The sequence below is a fragment of the Anabrus simplex genome, chromosome 11 (genome assembly GCF_040414725.1).
Source record: "Anabrus simplex isolate iqAnaSimp1 chromosome 11, ASM4041472v1, whole genome shotgun sequence".
Taxonomy (NCBI): Eukaryota; Metazoa; Arthropoda; class Insecta; order Orthoptera; family Tettigoniidae; genus Anabrus; species Anabrus simplex.
Window position 1 is genome coordinate 94,441,970 of NC_090275.1, and position 19,204 is coordinate 94,461,173.

The 19,204-nt window shown below is 40.1% G+C and overlaps 1 protein-coding gene across 2 annotated transcripts in view; it reads right to left on the bottom strand.

Annotated features, from left to right (window-relative positions):
• Positions 1 to 19,204, bottom strand: part of LOC136883515 (kelch domain-containing protein 2) — an 82,457-nt gene that overhangs the window by 14,907 nt on the left and 48,346 nt on the right. For both annotated transcript variants that reach the window (XM_067155877.2, XM_067155878.2), the window contains exon 8: positions 4,880 to 4,932. In XM_067155877.2, the coding sequence (XP_067011978.2) occupies positions 4,880 to 4,932 (53 nt within the window). The remainder of the gene's footprint in view (positions 1 to 4,879; positions 4,933 to 19,204) is intronic.

Here is a 19,204-nt window from a genome sequence, read left to right on the forward strand (position 1 = left end):
TGTCCTTGGACATTCCCGACATTAAAAGCCACAATAATCTGTAATTCTGACACCAGAACTTGGAAGAAAGTTAAATGTAAATTTTGGAATAACTTCTCTTGCTACAAAAAAAGAAATACAATGACCTCCAAGTTTATTGCATGCGTCATATGCAAGGCTCGTAATGCGACTTCTTTTCTAGTCAAGTTTCTTAGCTTGGCTTGTAACTTGCTATAATCCAGTTGTTGGTTTGAGTACGTATCCCCTTTAAATTGAAATAAGAAATAAAATGGTTCAACCTATTCAATACAATTAAATAAGAAATGTAGTGTTACTTTCTTATTTGATTAAAAGTGACTGATCTTCAACTTCTTCTGGATTTTATGATTTAAAATTGCACAGTGCTAATCCTTATTGTCTTATATTGCCTCTTCAACTGCTTTTGAAAGACTTATCCTTTAATTTCTTGTTTTCTTATGCATTGGTTTTGTATTTTTAATCGGCTGATGATGACCCAGATTGGTGGTCGAAACTGGTACCGCTTTTAATCAAATACGAATGTAACACTACATTTCTTATTTAATTGTATTGAATAGGTTGAACCATTTTATTTCTTATTTCAATTTAATTGTGATGCAGTTCAATACGGAACATAATGAAATTTATATCATTAAATATGTATCCCCTGCATTTTTTTATGGCTTATAAATACAATATCGACTCTTCTCAGTGATCTAGTGTCTGGGACACATGAATTTTCTACATAGACATTTCTGAAGCTCTTTCACAGAATCTGCAACTGCTCATCTGAGCCTGTTATGTCTCTTCCGACAAAAGCTAAGCACACCATGAATATTCAACACACACTAAGATGTATCACCATTGTATATTATACAAACCAAAACTTAGTATAACAAAATGCAATTTCTAGTATTTAGAGTAACCGAGCTCGATAGCTGCAGTCGCTTAAGTGTGGCCAGTATCCAGTATTCGGGAGATAGTAGGTTCGAACCCCACTGTCGGCAGCCCTGAAAATGGTTTTCCGTGGTTTCCCATTTTCACACCAGGCAAATGCTGGGGCTGTACCTTAATTAAGGCCACGGCCGCTTCCTTCCCACTCCCAGCCCTTCCCTGTCCCATCGTCGCCATAAGACCTATCTGTGTCGGCGCGACGTTAAAAACAACTAGCAAAAAAAAAGTATTTAGAGTTGAACCCTATTTAACGTTTTTACGGGAACCCGATCTTTTTAACCTTAAATGGGGGTTAACTTAAATCGAGGTTTCGGTAGAAAGCACAACTCTTCCACAGATCTGCATGTATTAACATAAATTGTACCACCATTACATTATTTACACAGTGACAGCAATAAAACAAGGAAATATCTACCCGACACACTGTACAGTAGTTATGGTTTGGGCTTCATTTTGACAGATTTTTGTCAGTGAATGCAAAACCGCTTCGGTTTAAAGTTGTTCTTATAACATTATGCATGATTTTTCATAAAAGTCAGGAAAGATACTAAACTTGCACAAAAACACACTAAAATTGGTTTGTTTAAACATTTTCACAGATGTTTTCCAAGCAGTGGCTTACTCATTAGCATATATTATCTAATTCTAATAGTCTGAACACGCATATTCAGTTTCATTCTTAAAAATTGTAATAGCATCACTCCAGAGGCATGTGACAAACATTTCCATTTTCTCACTTCAAAAGGCGTCACCTAACCTAAGTTTACCGTGTACTTATTATGAAAACAAATTTCAACCTTTTCACTGTAAATTTACACAGGAACAGCCTTTCTGAAATTTAACAAGACGCGAAAGTACATAACCTAACCTCTGAAATTAGTTATGCACACTGCTATATCTTGAGGAGAAGTATCACATTCTTATTTTATTTCAGTACATAGTATTAAAATTAAGCAATCGTTTATTTCTAAGGAGTTAACAACTGCTGACATTGCACTTATTGCGAAAACATGTTATCCCTATGTTTGTTTACACCAGTCAGAGTTGTGAATGTGAAGAGAGCTCAGGTTCGCTCAAGATCGACTCGCTCTAGTGTAGAAAGAAATCTACACAGAAGATGATCAATCGCATTCAACATAAGCGCTGAAGTACAGTGTATGAATATTGATAACGCATAAAAACTAACACGCCCAAATTTGCCCATAACAGATGAATCATTAAAAGGGTTCTCACTGTAACCGAAGGATATTGCACAGATTAATATAGGAATTTTTGAAGGTTATAATAACATTGCCATTAAAACGGGGGATTCTCTTCTACTACAGCAGCCACGGTCGGATGTGTATCCCAGTCCGACATCTCACTAGCCCTAAGTGCCCGTGCTCTAAATTTCTCTTCTGCCTTGAATCGTCCTTAGCAAGCTTATGATGTCTTTTTCACAGGTTCTTAATGTCACATAATCAAAACGAATAGAAACAAATACTTGAGAATTTTAACATTTCCTTAATGCTAAATGCAGATTTTGCCCTGTTGTGAATTACGTTAAATCGAATATAAAATTGCATTGCGCTTATGGAATAATTTTTGGGACTGGAAATTTCTTCCGTTAAATGCAGGTTTACGCTAAACTGAGGTCATGCAAAATCGGAGTTATATTGTAATTACAAAATTATTGTAGGTCCTTACCAGTTCTTACAAACAACTTCATTAAGCCAGAAAATCAGTCTGAAGCATCTTAAATCATCTGTCATGGATAATAAAACTGTTATTGAAGACACGACAGAGAGATCTCTATACTCTGCAAGGAAAATGAAGGGGCTTGGGCTGTGGAAGGCAGAATGGGAAGCACCACTTCAACACCTTAACATCTGTCACTAACTAGACAAGCCTGGTAATGAGTACATAATATAACTCCGCAATCTGGTAGAAGGGAGAGAACTGTGCGTTCACACACTTGACCTAGGAAATGCAGATAACTCTCAACTCGAAGAACTTAGCACAAGGAAGTTAAGAGAAATGCTAAGGAGTAAAAGAGTATAGCAAATGGTATGCATTAAGAACTCGGAGTAAGGGAGCCACCCTCTATCAGGAATACACATCGGCTAACAGACTGATCAACACCCTAAATGGACTTTCCGGGTCAGAGTGGAAAGACATGCTGTGGTTCCTGTATGGGCCCTCCCTGGACGTAACCGGGATGGTTCATGTCCACGGGGGGCGGGGGGCTTGCTTAGGAATGTTAAGCACAACAGAATAAGATCTAGAATTGCAGCAGCATTCTCCCAGAAAGGTTACGAGGTACATGAAGATGTGCCATGTGTTGCTGACGGTGGAAGCAACCGGAGAATAGATATAATCGCAATTGACCAAGAAAAGGACTTTGCATATATTTTGGACCCCACCATTTGATGTGAAGTCAACTGAAGTCAGTCAGCATAGGTAGACGCGGAGAGGCGAGCCGTCTATGAACCAACCATCAGCTACTTCAAAGAATCATACAACATCTCCTAATAAGGGTTGTGGGACTTTTCATCGGAGCAAGAGGAACCATATCAAAATTCTTAGATAGATCCATAGAAAGATAAATGTCTTTATTGGCGTAGTTAAGGCTATTGGGCTTTCTCTTACACTAAACCAATTAGTATACATTAGAGTCATAATTAATACCAGATAAAACACAATTTAAACACAATCAAAATATAACTGAAATAAAATTCCACTGCAGTGAAACATACATACAACAACAATAATAATAATAATAATAATAATAATAATAATAATAATAATAATAATAATAATAATAGCTAGTAATGATATTGTAGTAGCACAATCAATGAAAGATCAGAAATGCACAGTTTATTCGTATCCTGCTGTACCTCTTAATGTTCTTTTAAATGACCCTGTGGTTGATATTCCTCTGATGTCATCCGGTAAACGATTCCACTCTCGAGCGGCAAATGAGCTGTTAAATGCGGCAGTTCGATGGTCAGGGATGACGAGCAGGTAGGATGTTTGAGCCCTTGTATGTCTGTCATGAACATTTGAGAAGTAATGGAAACGTGAAGAGAGGTAAGATGGGGAAGATGCAGTAAGAACTCGATGGAGGAGAGATAAAGTATGATGGTTACGATGAACATGCAGTCGGGATCACTCTAGTTTTAGAGATGATGGTGACACGTGGTCATATTTTTTTAAATTGCCTATATATATCACACATGCATTTTGACTCACTGTAGCCTTCGGGAAAATTGCGGCCTCACATCATTGAAAACAACATCACAATAGTCAAAATGTGGCATTACAACAGCTTCGATTAATTTCTTTTTAAGCTTTATTGGAAATATATGTTTATATAGAGAATGTAAAGCTGAGTTAACTTTTTGACAGATATGCAAGACATGTGCAGACCAAGTCATGCATTCGACCATGATAACACAGAGATTCTTCACTTGCGATACAAAAGGAACTGGAACATCCTGAAGGATTACTCTTAGTTGAGGTTTTCAAAAGTGTGGGCATCCCCAAGAATCTGTACAGTGACTTAGCTGTTTTGGCCATTTAAGGCTCTGTCCAAATTGTTAGAAATCACCTTTATAGTACTGCATATGAGAAGCATTAACTCCAGAAACTCTTCATGGTTAAACATACATTCAATATTCAAGTGTTACGGTATAGTTTGTCAGATTTAGGCAGCCTATCATTGTAGGAATACAAATAAATAAAAACTAAATTAAAATATTAAGTTGTCACATTCAGTTTCTATACGATGCTCTACCATGGCTATCATACCCATACTCTTACTTCAGACATCATTACGTATTTAATGTGTGCAAGAAATAGTTATGTTTAATTTCTTTTAATTTTAATTTCTGTAGAGGAGCTATGTATACAAGAATTGATAATGAATTTAACGTCAAAGGATACTAACCTGAGCAAGGATTTTGGTGTGAAGTTTAGGACAAGAACTTCCTCAGCATGATCCTACAACAAAAAATGGTACAGTTAATGTTCATCTTTGGCACACAACACACTTTTATTCACAGACATATCTGGCACATGAAAACGATAATGACAATACACAAGACCACAGAATTGATTACGGCTTGTTAGATGCAGCCCTCCACATCTTTTGTCAAATGCTAATTAAGAGAAACAAACAAACAAACAACAGTGACAAACAAAGTCATATATAGGAATATAGAAATGATGAAAAGGAACGCATAATAGGATAAACAAGACAGGAGGAGACGGAGCAACAGAGAGAGAATGTATTCTATGGGGTGGTAGAATAATGTTACGTGTCATTCCGGTTCTAGCCATCTTTGGTGCTTCCTGCAAAGGATTAGTGAGTCAGATTGGGGGACATCCCAGCAGGCCTGGAGGGCATGGCGAGCCTCACCTTACATTTTGTTTTCATCTTGTTTCACCATAGGCCTTCTGGAATGGGAAACAAGAAACTTCCCTCCTTAGCTGCATCACGAAAGTTCCAGTAATTCGTCACGCAAGATATAAATACAGGGCCACTGCAAACAAGGGGCAGTTGGACTCCATGACTGGAGTAGTAGAGCTGGATAGCAGTTGTGTTGGCTGTCATCAGAGAGCCGAGTGAGTAGTTAGACTGAAGGGGCAGTGTCCCACCAGAGTTAGTGTCGAAGTATCGTTGTGTACTGAGTGGAGAACTGTGCTGACTGTGAGAATGATGGACTTCCTCTGGAGTCGAGTTTTGTGTTGTGGTGGCCAGTAGCCCTGAGTTAGGCCCTGTCTGCAAACAGCTGTTGTGTGTAAAGAGAATGAGCGTGCAGAAGCAAAAGTGGAAGGATTACCGCCTTCCAGGTAATACCAGCGAGCTGGATAACTGCTGTGAAGAGGACAGAGACTTTGTAAATAGACAACAATTAGTGTGTCATGGTCAAATACAACTGTATGTACTTACTGGGTTATCCTAAAATTAAATTAGATTAATAAAACAGATAGTCTTTCATTTGTAACAATATATTCATGGTATCCCCTGCCTGTCCTCAGACTGCTCAACTTGAGAGCACAGTCTGGTGACCACAGTACCCACAGCTGAGACCGGTATTGCTTCCACGTACTTGTGCCAGCCTCATCACTTTTATCTAACTTCTTTTGGTCAACTCTCATTCTCTTCCAACCAGTATTAGTTTGCGAAGCCCATGGAATCTCTCTTTCATGTACTTTGTAGACGTTCCCTTCCTTTAGTCAATATTTTCAATGTTTGAAGGATCAGATCTACTTCCTCTTTATGCCATGGTTGGAGTTAATAAAAGTACAATTATCTAGAAATATTTCCCCTTAAAACAACAATCACTACTTTTAATGTTTTTTGACATGAATATGTCTTATGGCTGGAGGGGGTCATTCTGTCATGACCGCATATCATGACACACCCCTTTCATATCTCTGTGCCGAGCAAATGGACTCGAGCAAGCATTGAATCTGCGACCTCCGAGATTCAGAAGATTGGGAGTAACGGTCTAGAACCTAAGTGAATGTATAACAGTGGTAAGAAGTGAGTGATAATTTTATGTAAGTGGAAGTTTGAAATATTCAAGGCATAGCATTCAATACAAATTTAACATAAAGCAAAGTTTAGTCGAAGCAAGCCCAGTGTGTGCGTGCAACATTGTGAAATATCTGACAGAACGGTGCCAATACACAGAGAGAAACACAACAGGTAACCCTTAGGGCAATTCGAGAAGCCAGTGGAAAGAAGTGTCACGAAGACCACGCAGTGATTTTGACGCATCAGAAAAATACCTTATTCTAGAGTGTTCCACGACACGACCCATTAGTTTAGTGGGAGGAACAAGTGAGCCAATCAAACTGAGACACAACAAAACTCTGCAGTAGTAGAGGATGATATTCGGGACAGCACTGGAAAAGTTCGAGAAAGTAGCAAGTAAAAGATATACGGTAAGCTGAAGTTTCGGAGTGACTGTGAGTTACGTATCATAGCAGTGAGCCACAAGGGAGAAATTTACCAGCAACTGTAAGTTACGTATCGTGGCAGTGAGCCACAAGGCGATTCTGTTCCAGCTACCGTGAATCACGCAATGTGGCCGTGAGGCAATAGTGAACATATTCCACTGTAAAGAAAATTGGACTTGAGTTGTGAAACAACAATATTTATGTGTACTGAGTTCAATTTCATGGATCTGCATTTCTGCTTCAACTAGTCACCATGACGTCCAAGATGGCTCCAGAGCCTCAGAGAGAAGACATAAGAAAGAGAAGAAAGAAAACCCTTGATCACGAGCTAAGTATTCACGAAGTTTTGCCATTCTTTTGGCATTTGTAACGTAACGTATATAAAGAGAATTGAGAGGACAATGACTTGAGAAAACCTATCTCAGACAACAAGTTTGTACATATTTGTAAAAAAGCAGCCTCTCTGTGTAACTTGTGTACTTGTAATAATGTACAGATGTTTATTAGTAATACAGGTGAAGGGAGTTGTTAGAAAATGGGAAGTATAGCCTTGTCATTGCCCTGTGTAGCTACCTCTGTGGATAAGTCGTACAGTGTCGGCCTTCGGATCCCAAGATAGCGGGTTCAAACCTGGCAGAGGTAGTCGGATTTTTGAAGGGCAAAGTTCATTTGACACTCAATGCCGTACAATGTCTGCATGTAAAAGATATTGGATGACGCATTTGGTGTTTACCCTGACAAAATTAATTAAATCTCAGCCACAGACGCCCAAGAGAGTTTCGGTTTACTCTGTCTGCCATCCAGCAGGCCTAGAGTAAAACGGAACATCGAAATTGACAAGCAGACAGCCAGACGGCGTCAAATTGAAATATCTGCACACAAGATATAAATCATAAGATATAAATTTCATGGTTTTGATCCGTATTGAATTGGGATCAATATTTCATTATCAATATTCGAGTTTCATTTACTGAAAGACATTCATGATTAGTTTTTTGCAAAGGGAAAAGATATGTTTTTTGTACAAAGAATACAGTATGTCTATAGTTTTGGACCAGTGAGTGTCACAAAAGTATGCAAGTTTTAAACTCAAAATAATTTCTAGACAAGATTTGTGGTAACAGTGTTTTTAAAGATGAAAGATCAATGCTCCCAGTAACAAGTTTGACCTCAGTACTTCATCTGGTGATTCAACAGTACTGCCAGCTCGAGGTACTAAAAGCCCCGTGTAGCAGAGTTAACTATCAGTGTAGCTCTGAACTCCGGTGTGGTAGCCTGCCATGTGAGGTGCCGTTTAATTCATCTCGGCAGTTTCTACAAGTATTTTTCTTTTGTTTTTTTTGCTAGTGGTTTAACGTTGCACATCGAAGGATTTTGGTGATGGAGGAATGGAAAAAGGACTAGGATTCCAAAGGTAGCGGTCGTAGCCTCAATTAAGGTACGGTGGTGGTGGTGGTGGTGATTATTGTTTTAAGAGGAAGTACAACTAGGCAACCATCCTCTATATAACACTAATCAGAGGGAAAAATAGAAGGGATCCGACACTTCGAAAAATGAAGATATCGGCCAAAGTAAGACAAGGGCCATGAAGGGCGTGAAAATGAAAGACTCCCTAGCCCTCGCAAACCTAATAGCGTCGGGGTCGGAAAAGAACAAGAGTTGACCAAGGGAGGTCGGATAGGATAGATGAAAGTGAGGAGCCTGGCACAAGTAAGTGGAAGCATAATTAAGGTACAGGCCCAGCATATGCCTGGTGTGAAAACGGGAAACCATGGAAAACCATATTCAGGGCTGCTGACGGTGGGATTTGAACCCACCATCTCCTGAATGCAAGCTCACAGCTACACGACCAGAACTGCACAACCAAGTTCTACAAGTATTTGGTGAAGACAAATCAAATAGTGAACAATTAAGAAAAGAGTGGCAGGAGCAAGTGTGAAAATGTTCTCTTCTGCCAAATGTAGGATAGTTTCAAATTATCAAAAAACAAATTCAAAAAATAGAGCCACATGTCAGAATTGTTCAAAACCATCAGTACCGGATGTCGAGAGGCCTGTTGGGAGCATCTCCAAGTAACGGCAGCCGAGCGTTATGAGACAAATTCGCGTTACTGGAGCCCCCAGCCAAGCACACCTACTGCACAAGTGGTGGAAATTCCTGCCATACATCGGCTTGTCTTGAAGATGCGTAAAATTGTTTAGAATTGAGAAATAAAATGTTAAGAATACAACTTCTCACTTATACTGACTACTAGATATCTTATTTCAACAATACCTATCACATGATACTTATATTGAAATATATAGCTTATAAATACCTTAATCAAAACTTGCCGCCATGACCATAAGACAGCAATTTTTTTTTAACGTCGCACCAACACACAGTTCTTATGGTGACTCCACTGAGTGGCCGAAATTCATAGGAAGACACTGAATGTGATGTTAATAACGAGTTGCTCCTCCGCGACCCTCAAACTGGCATCGACTCTACAAGGTGCTGGGATCGTTCTGGAGAAATCTGGACTCCCGCATCTTGCATTGCTACCCACAACTAGCCTTGTGTAGTTGGTGCGGGGTTCATGGAGTGTACACCAGCATCGACAGCATCCCATAAATGCTCAATCAGATTAAGATCGGGGGATCTGGAAGGTCAATCCATGGTCGTAACTTTACTGGAGTGCTCCTCCAACCACCTGCATGCCACCACAGAGCGGTGACATGGAGCACTGTCCTGTTGAAACATGGCATCTCCATTTAGGGTACTCCAGGGCCAGAAAGGGATGCAGATTATCTCAAAGAATGTCCGGGCACTCGGGCCTAATTGCAACCGACAACGCTGCTCAGACCAGAATTGAGCCATCTCCCGCCAGGACACAACCTTGTTGACAAGCAGGATCCATACCTTCAAGGGGCATATGCCACACTCTCTCGCGCCCATCACCTCGATACATCTGTAACCAGGATTCATCGGAACATACCACACGCCGCCATTGTTCCACAGTCCAGTTTCAGTGGAACATCATCACCCACCCACCAACCCTATAGTCCCGACTTGGGGCCCAGTGACTATCAGTTGTTCCCTAAGTTCAAAGAACATTTGGCTGAAAAGCGATTCAGCACTGACGACGAGGTCAAAGATGAAGTTCACAACTTCCTGAACAGCATGGAGGCAAGCTGATATGACATGGGCATACAAAAACTGTCACAGCATCCACAAAAATGCATCGACCGAAATGGTGATTATGTAGAAAAAAGGCTAAATGTTCAAGCTATAAAATGATGTAAACCATTGTAGAAATAAACAGGTTTATGTATTTATAAAAAAATTATAATAAATTGAAGGAATAGTAAAATTAGATTCCTACCAAAATGTGATAAAAGAGAAACAACTAATATTTTCAGAAGAAGAATGACAACGAAGATCATATAGAATGAAGGAATACTGAAAGAACAGAAAAGAAAAAACTATCATAGAAGACCAGACAGAAATCGACTACAGTGGGCCAATGTGGAAGAAGAAGAAGAACAACAACAATAATAATAATAATAAATTAGGAGACCTTATTTTTGGGATTACTTTCATATGAATTCTACAAGTATTATATCCAACATTTAAATGGTTGTGAAAATCGTGTGTTGGTTCCCAAGTGTCACATCCCAACAGAAACCTTCGGGGGCGGGGGAAACCAGGCACATAGAAAACTGAAAGTTAACTGGGAGGGCACCGAGTTGGAACACTACATTATGTGAAAATACCCCGGCATCACTTTAGGCAGGTCTCAAACATATCGCAAACAATGTCTCAATACAAAGCAAACCGGGAGAGTTGGCCATGCGGATAGGGGCACGCAGCTGTGAGCTTGCATCCAGGAGATAGTGGGTTTGATCCCACTGTCGGCAACCCTGAAAATGTTTTCCACGGTTTCCCATTTTCACACCAGGCAAATGCTGGGGCTGTAATTTAATTAAGGCCACTGTTGCTTCCTTCCCACTCCTAGCCCTTTCCTATCCCATCATCGCCATAAGACCTGTCTATGTCAGTGCGACGTTAAGCCACTAGAAAAAAAAAGTGTCAGCCCAAAATAACTTCATTCGGAAAATCACTGGGAAGCCCAATCTCAAGTCGTCAGAACTTCCACCATGTCACACTTTTTCTCTGCAGAGGAGTACAGTGAGTTGAGTAGGCTTTGGCACAGCAGCTAGTTTTAACTAGCCTTGTGGCTCTATTTTCGGGAGGCAGAAGGGCTGTTCCCAACCGTCTGCTGTCTGAGAATGGTTTTCCATGCTCCTGCACTAAGGCGAATGCCGGGACAGTTCCTCACTTGTCCATAAATCACATCACCAACACAAATCTCCTTGGCCTGAGAGACAGCATAACAGTAAGTCCTGCCATTCCCTGTCTGGGTGCAGAATGAAAACTTTTACCAACCCCATGGAAATATGGATGTCCTGTACGGCATAGCTTCGCTCATGCAAAGCAAGTGGGTGTTGCGCTCAATGAAACTGTCAGACTGATCAGTGGGTGCCTGAAACCAACGCCTGTAGACAATGTTTATTGCTTGGCAGTATTGCACCCTCTGATATATGGTGGAATGTAGCCGTAAATGCCGAGAGAAAGAAGGCTGAAATGTATCAGTTACATCCAGTATCCAGTCCGTGGTCGTCAATCACCAAGATGTAGGATGAAATCCAGAAAAACTTTCCTCACTTCAACTCCAGGCTATGTCTCTGCAAAGAGCCAGAAAACACCTGTGGGCTGTCCGATATGACCATCTTCAAATGTGAATGAAAACTGCTGGATGTTTACCGCCTGGACATAATTTTGACTGGTTAACCTGGAGATCATTGAACAGACTACAATCAGGTGTTTGTAAATCCAGGGACAACCTCGTCAAAATGGGGCTATTCCAAATAACCAACACCTATACTCCGCACGGCTCTACTTCTAAATTGACGTTTTGGCAGATTTTAGCTCTGTCTGGTGGTTATGTGCTGAAGCATAGACATCCAACCAATCCCAATTTGCCATTCATATTGATTTATATCAGCAGAGCACAATCTCGAAACCCAGTTGCCAACTCTAATATTTACATTTGTCACTAGGTTAACCTATCTCGCTCAGCACGTAGAGTATTCGGTGCACTTCACGATCTTTTGCGTTTTCCTTCAGTAATTAGTGTGTTTTTCATATTGTTGGAGGGTTCTAGTGACTCTGAGATCAGTGGAGTGTTCCCTGTGTAGGTCATAACCTCCTTCCTGTGCCAGTCATTAGCGGCGAGTGATGTTTTATTTCCTCATTTTCTTTATTCTTAATAATATATTCTCATATTAGTGTCAGATGTTGTTAGTAAGTGTAGTTTTTATGAATTTGTTTTCAATTCATATTCATTAGTTTTTCTCAGTATGGTATTACATTTTACAAGGGCTGTTTACCGCATTCGTATTGCATCAGCTGTTCTCGCGTCCGCCTCTGTAGCATAACGGTTAGTGTTATTAGTTGCCGTCCTCGGGGGCACGGGTTCGATTCCTGGTACTGCCAGAAATTTAAGAATGGCAGGAGGGCTGGTATGTGGTTGAAATGGTACATGCAGCTCACCTCCAATGGGGGTGTGCCTGAAAAGAGCTGCACCACCTCGGGATGAGGACACGAGTTTCCATTTAGCTGTTCTCGCGGGCGTAGTGCGCTGGCAACAGAGGAAGGGCGATGCTCATTTGTTTTGCGAAACTTCAATTTATAAGTAAGGCTGTGCGGAATATAAGGTCCCACTAACGACTTTTTCTTCTACGTGCCAGTAAATCTGACACGAGACTGATGTATTTGAGCACCTTCAAATACAGTACCACCGGACTGAGCCAGGATCGAATCTGCCAAGTTGGGGTCAGAAGGCCAGCGCCTCAACCGTCTGAGCCACTCATCCCGGCGATTCCTGAATGAAAGAATGTTAAGTCGCTAATGAAATGATAGGGACCTTAAAAACAAATAAAAAATGAAAATCCACAGGCTGTTTCCAGTCACTCGACCGGGTCAGGAATGGAATGAATGAAGCCCCATCTAGCGGCTAGGATAGGAATTGTGCCGGTTGCCGAAGCCTGTCGCACTCCTCTGGGGCAATGATAAATGAATGACAGATGAAATTATATTGGAGAGTGTTGCTGGAATGAAATATGACAGGGAAAACCTGAGTACCCGGAGAAAAACCTGTCCCGCCTCCGCTTCGTCCAACACAAATCTCACATGGAGTGACCGGGATTTGAACCACGGAACCCAGCAGTGAGAGGCCGGCGTGATGCCGCTTGAGCCATGGAGGCTTCCACCTTTAAAAAAAAAGAAATACTCAAGGCAAATTTTTCTCCTGACCTAAGAGGTTTTGGAGACTGTTAACCACACTTGGTTATGCAAACTGTTTGATAAACCCAAGTGTGTTCACCTCTGTAGTGTAATGGTTAGGGCCATTAGCTGACATCCTCCGGGGACCTGAGTTTGATTCCCAGTACTGCAAGAGATTTACGATTGGCAGGAGGGCTGGTCTCAACTCTACTGGAGGTGTGCCTGAAAAGAGCTGCACCACCTCAGGATGAGGACACGAATGTACTTTAACCCATGTGTATACTGTGACCTAATGGAGCACAACAGGAGAACATGCTCCTCTTCTTCATATGGTAAAGGCAGCAAAATCTGTAATAATATGACATTAAGGTGGTGAATAATTCTCTCCCTGTGGGTTGTGGCAGTAGAATAACACCCATGGTATTCCCTGCCTGTCGTAAGAGGCGATTAATAGGTACCCCAGAGGCTCTCACCTTGGGAGTATTTGTTGGTGAGCACAAGGCCCTTACCTGAGTCCTGGCATTGCTTCCGCTTACTTATGCTAGGCTCCTGACTTTCATTTATTCTATCTTGGTCAACTCCTGTTCTTTTCGACCCTGACCCTTTGTGGTCCTTGTCTTCCTTTGGCTGATATATTTATTTTTCAAACCGTCGGATCCCTCCCATTCTTTCTCTCTGATTGGTGTTAATAGAGGGTGGTTGCTTAATTTTCCTTCCACTTAAAACAATAATCACCACCACCACTGGTGAATAGTTTGTGTCTAGCCAGTGCCTTTTATTGAATCACAGAGGAGGTCAGATCAAAATTTTCAGGCGAAGATAAACAAATTTTTGTGAATGCTCTGTCCCAAACTAAATATTTTATGGTCCCTGATGTAGCTTTGCCCCCTGCACCTGTTTTAACACGCTGGAGTAATCGGTTGATTGCATGACATTGTGACAATTTTCAGATAATGAGTGAAATAATGAATAATTTTGATGCAGTAGATGCTAAGGCAACTGGAAGTGCACACGACCTGTTTTCTCATCCTCAAATGGGAGGTGAATTGACTTGCTTTAAATCAAATTTCGCATTTTTGTCAGTAAACATATTCCATCTAGAAGGAAATGGTATGGCACTGAACAAGTCAACAAAGTTAGTCAGGAACACTGAAAACTGTATACAAAATATAAAAGATAAAACTGGGGACAGAGAGAAAATAAATTTTTTATTGGATAAAAATAAAGGGTATAAAACAGTGCGTCAAATAGCCAGTATTTTGTCAGAAGACGACTTCAGGACAAACCTTTTCTGAATAGGATTCAACAACCAGGGACAGTGTTTTCAAATATGCTCTCATTACATCTGTTTACACAGGAATTTCTCTGAGTGAGGATAATATTGTGGGTGCAGTAGAGTGGCAAGGAGAGTGAATTCTACTGTCCACTCTACCATGTCAGCTCAAGAATCATTTACACACAGAATACCAACGCTAGTATAGAATGGTGATAGGTGAAGTTCCTTAAGTAAAAGACTTTGATTTAATAAATTGTTTAGCTAGAATTTCAAGTGCTTTTGTTTGTCAAGTCACTCAAGCTATCAATGAAGACAAAGACAAGAAATGAGTGGGAGAGAGTAGTTTAAAAGAAGGAATACACATGGAACATTGGCTCTCCTGCTAAGAGATAGTTCAGAGGATGGGTCTGAATATAAAATGGGCCGATTGCAGAAACGGTGTTTAGACAATGTCTATGGTTAAACAATGCCTAAGTATGGCTGCCGCATTGGAGAGACGTTATTTATCACTTAGACACTGTCTAAAACCGATGTTCAAACACTGCCGAGAGCACTGTTTAACCTCAAATGAGAGGAGTGAATCATATGTACCATGAAACATGTAATTTGTATTATCATGTTGAGATGATTCCGGGAAGAAAGGTTAGTTTACATGTTATTAAGAAGGTTAGTCCGACAACCTCTCTGTGGGTCGCCCGCTGCTAAAATGCTGCAATTCATTTGACATGAACGGGGAGATAGATCTGAAAATAAGGTTTCCATTTTCAAGAGACTTGCTTCTTGAGACTGACAAAGTGACAGTCCAGTAACTGTCAACTTGAATACAATTCTTGCCAACTGATATATTTTATTATATACATGGAGTCATTTCCATGGAATTATAGGTCACTTCGACTACAAACATATCAGAATTGTGTCCCGATCATCAGAGGGCTGTCACATACATCAACTGGGAGGGGTTCACTTATATTTACCGCCAAGTAAACACACACATAATAGTGAAAACTAAAAAATAGGTTGTATGTAGGTTTTATATATATAATCGTATACGTTTTCGGCAACTATCTGATACGAAAAGGCAAGTGGTGGTGGTGATTATCGTTCAAAGAGGACTGGGGAAGAAGAGCCATGGCCATAACAACAGCCCTAGTGTTTGCCTGGTGTAAAAAATGAAACTACAGAAAACAATCTTCAGGGCTACGGATGATGCGTTTCAAACCTACGATCTCCAGAATGCAAGCTACATCTATATGGCCTGTACAACACACTCAGTTACACAGTACTACCACTTCATGTTTCCTTCGTCGAAGCTACTGCTTTTATGAGTAGATTACACTCACTGTAACAACCCTATAATCAAAAGCTACACTTTCCCGTACGTGGCGTGTTGATAATATTATGAGATTTAATTTCAACCAAAAGCAATACTCTTATCTGTGAGCAAGTCATGCTCATGCTTGGCCATATTTGAGTAATGTGTAGGAAGACAAACTGCTGACTGGCGTTCGGCGTGCGCACCGGCGAATTTCATTTGTTGCGACAAGCAACGAGTTGCATGAAAGATACCTCTATCTCCATTTTCAAACCAATATTGAAACTTTAAATGATGTCTAGTTAAACATCGATTAAATATAGTTTATGCAATGGAAGATCATGCTCGATTTAGACGTTTAGGTAGACGTTGTCTAAGGTTGAAAACTAGTCATCATTTCTGCAATTGACCCAATGTGTTTTAGGATGAACCCAGTGAAATTTGAAGAACTTATGAACACAGTGAATGACAATCAAAACAGAAAAAGTGTTGATGTGGAATTCAGTAACACTTCGAGAGAAGCTTTGTAACACAGCTCTACACATTGTAATGTTTCATGATCACTCTTGAAATCAACAAGCAACACTCTTGACACGACATGACTCCAGACTCATTCTAATAGTTACTCTACTGAACCGAGTACATTTACACGAGTAGAATGCAGTTGCGAGAGTAGTAGAGGTAGTGGAGTTACTCTACTCCATCGAGTACTGACCTCATTACTCTCCCCATTTAAACCAGCCTTAAGGTAGGTGTGGTTAGTAATGTTTCATATTACCAAGCGAGTGACTACGAAGTTTGCAGTTGTTACTTTTCATTCGTGAGATAGCAGGTTTGAGCCCCACTGTTGGTAGCCCTGAAGATGGTTTTCTGTGGTTTCCCATTTTCACACAAGACAAATGTTGGAGCTGTACCTTAATTAAGGCAAATGTCACGGTCACTAAGTTCATATACCATCGTCACCATAAGACCTGTTTGTGTCAGTGCAACATAAAACAAATAATAATACTAACAGTGAGGGAAAGTGAGCGAGAGAAAGACATAGAACAAGGTATACTGATTCAATAGAGGAGAGCAAGAAGCAGCAACCTGGACGGGGACAAAATGATGGAAGAGGGATGGTGAAAGGAGAGGGGAAGGTGGAGAAGTGTCATAAATGCCTCAACTTGGCAGGAGCTGGATAAGGGAAAAAGAGGAAGAGAAGGATGATGATAATAATGAAGAATAATACTAATAGTAAGTTTTCAAATGATTTTAATGGGAATGAAAATGACCTAGTAATAATGATTAATTTTGCAGTAAAACACTAATTCTATGAAAAAGTGTATTTTACAACACAGTTACACAAGAACCTCGTTTATCCGGCCCTCATTAATCTTGATTGAAAATAATAAAAAATTATTTTTATTTGTACAGTATTTCTGCCAAGGACAGTAAAGTACAGGAATTGGAAGTAATTCGGCCACGGTCTATCAAAGGTACCGTCCCGCATTTGCCTGGAACTGAGAATGGAAAACCGTAGAAAACCATTCCCAGGACGGCTGAGTTGGAATTCTTCTGAACACAACGCACTACTAATTCACTGATAGCGAATTTGAAAATTAAATTGGCGCTCCGATCAGAAGAAACAATGGCTCATGGAGAGGCAACAATGCAGCTGGACAAACTGATGGCCTATTTAGAATCCCAGACTGAAACCAAACCGGCAGAACTGATGTTAGTAAAACGTCTTCGTGATCATGTTGCATGCAAACGCTATACAACAGGAAAAAACTCGTACATTATTTTAGTGCATAAAACAGAGTCGTAAATGCAAGAAAAGTGTTTTATACTTCTTTGTACAATTGAAAAAAAGGTATTACTATACAACTTATGTTAATAGATTATATAACATGTACCATATTTCATTTTTTTTACTTTTTTCTGGATTACCCAGATTTTTGATAATCCCGATCAGTTCCGGTTCCACTTAGTCTGGATAAACTAGGTTCTTGTGTACTCTAATCAACAATCATTCCTTTTCACAGACAATTATTAATTATGAAATAAATTTATAAAGGTGAATGTGCATGTTTTTGTTTTTCTGTTTCAGATCATTTCAAGAGAAATTTATAGGTCATTTTGTTGTAAATGTTAGGTCATAAACATCTAGGCCCTAATGATGTGACTCGGTTTTTAATTATTTAAAAATAAGAGGTGTAGAACTAATCATGTCCTCAGAGAGATTTGCAAACAGAAGGATGTGGAGGCACATGTTTAATTCACACGGACTTGCAAGACTGAATGCTGAAAGGCAAATGTATGTTACTATCACATTAACATGGCAGTGAGTCTATGAATAAAGCTTGAGCAGTTTCAGGATGACTACCTACCAAACTTGAGCATGTCACTTGTGGCCACTGAGTGTATAAAGCAGTCATAACTTTGTGGTCAAGAACATGCCAAAACAAAGTATAGTACTGATCATATATTCACCAACAGAAAATACAGTTTACAGAAAGTCAATTTTTGAACAATCATTCAACAAAACATTCCATATATCCGCAAATAATCCCCACAGGTCTTTTCAAAATCTGGGATAGTTGGGGTGCAGGTATTATTTGTGTGAAGGTTGGCACAGTGCTCCTGAATACAGAAATCTGGAAGTAGGCATTTTTTCGCCCACTCTGTTGACAGCTCAATACCTGCTACAAACATGTCATTCACGTGGCAATGTTTTAAGTACCAGTAAATGTTTAGGATGGCTGGTGTGAGTTCTCATTGTAAGTCATTCATGGCTAAAAAAAAGCTTCATATCATTGATGAGGCAGAGAAAGCTGATCATCACACTGCAGGAAGAAAGTGTAACATGGACAAGCATGCGGTATATTATACATGACTGGAAGAAAAAAAAAAAAGCTTGTTTTGAATACACAAACTAACTGCCCGGCATTTCATGCACAAAAAACAGTTTCCAGAAAGGAAAAATGGGATATGAAAATGTGCGACTGAAAAAGAGACAATTTGTGCAATCATGAGTGAAATGTGTTGGTTAAAAGTTGTAGCTGGGACAAGAAAGTACCCCTTACTAAGATGTCCTTGTAAAAATCGTATCTTATTCCCATGCTCACACATGGCCTAGAAACCCACATGTTGTAGACTAGAGATTTTACTAAACTGCAAGCCTGTGAAACGAATTTCTTATGAATGCCATGTAGAAAACCCAGCACGATCATGTGAGAAATGGGGATGTCAGATCATCTTTGGGAATGGAACACCCCCTGGAAGAAAGACTAAGGTCTCCTCCTCCTTCTTTCCTGGCCATATATGTACTCATGAAACAGACACTCCCGAGCTCACTTAGGGTCGGCTTGTCTGACTCGGAGAGAGTATGTCCGACATTCTTGTGC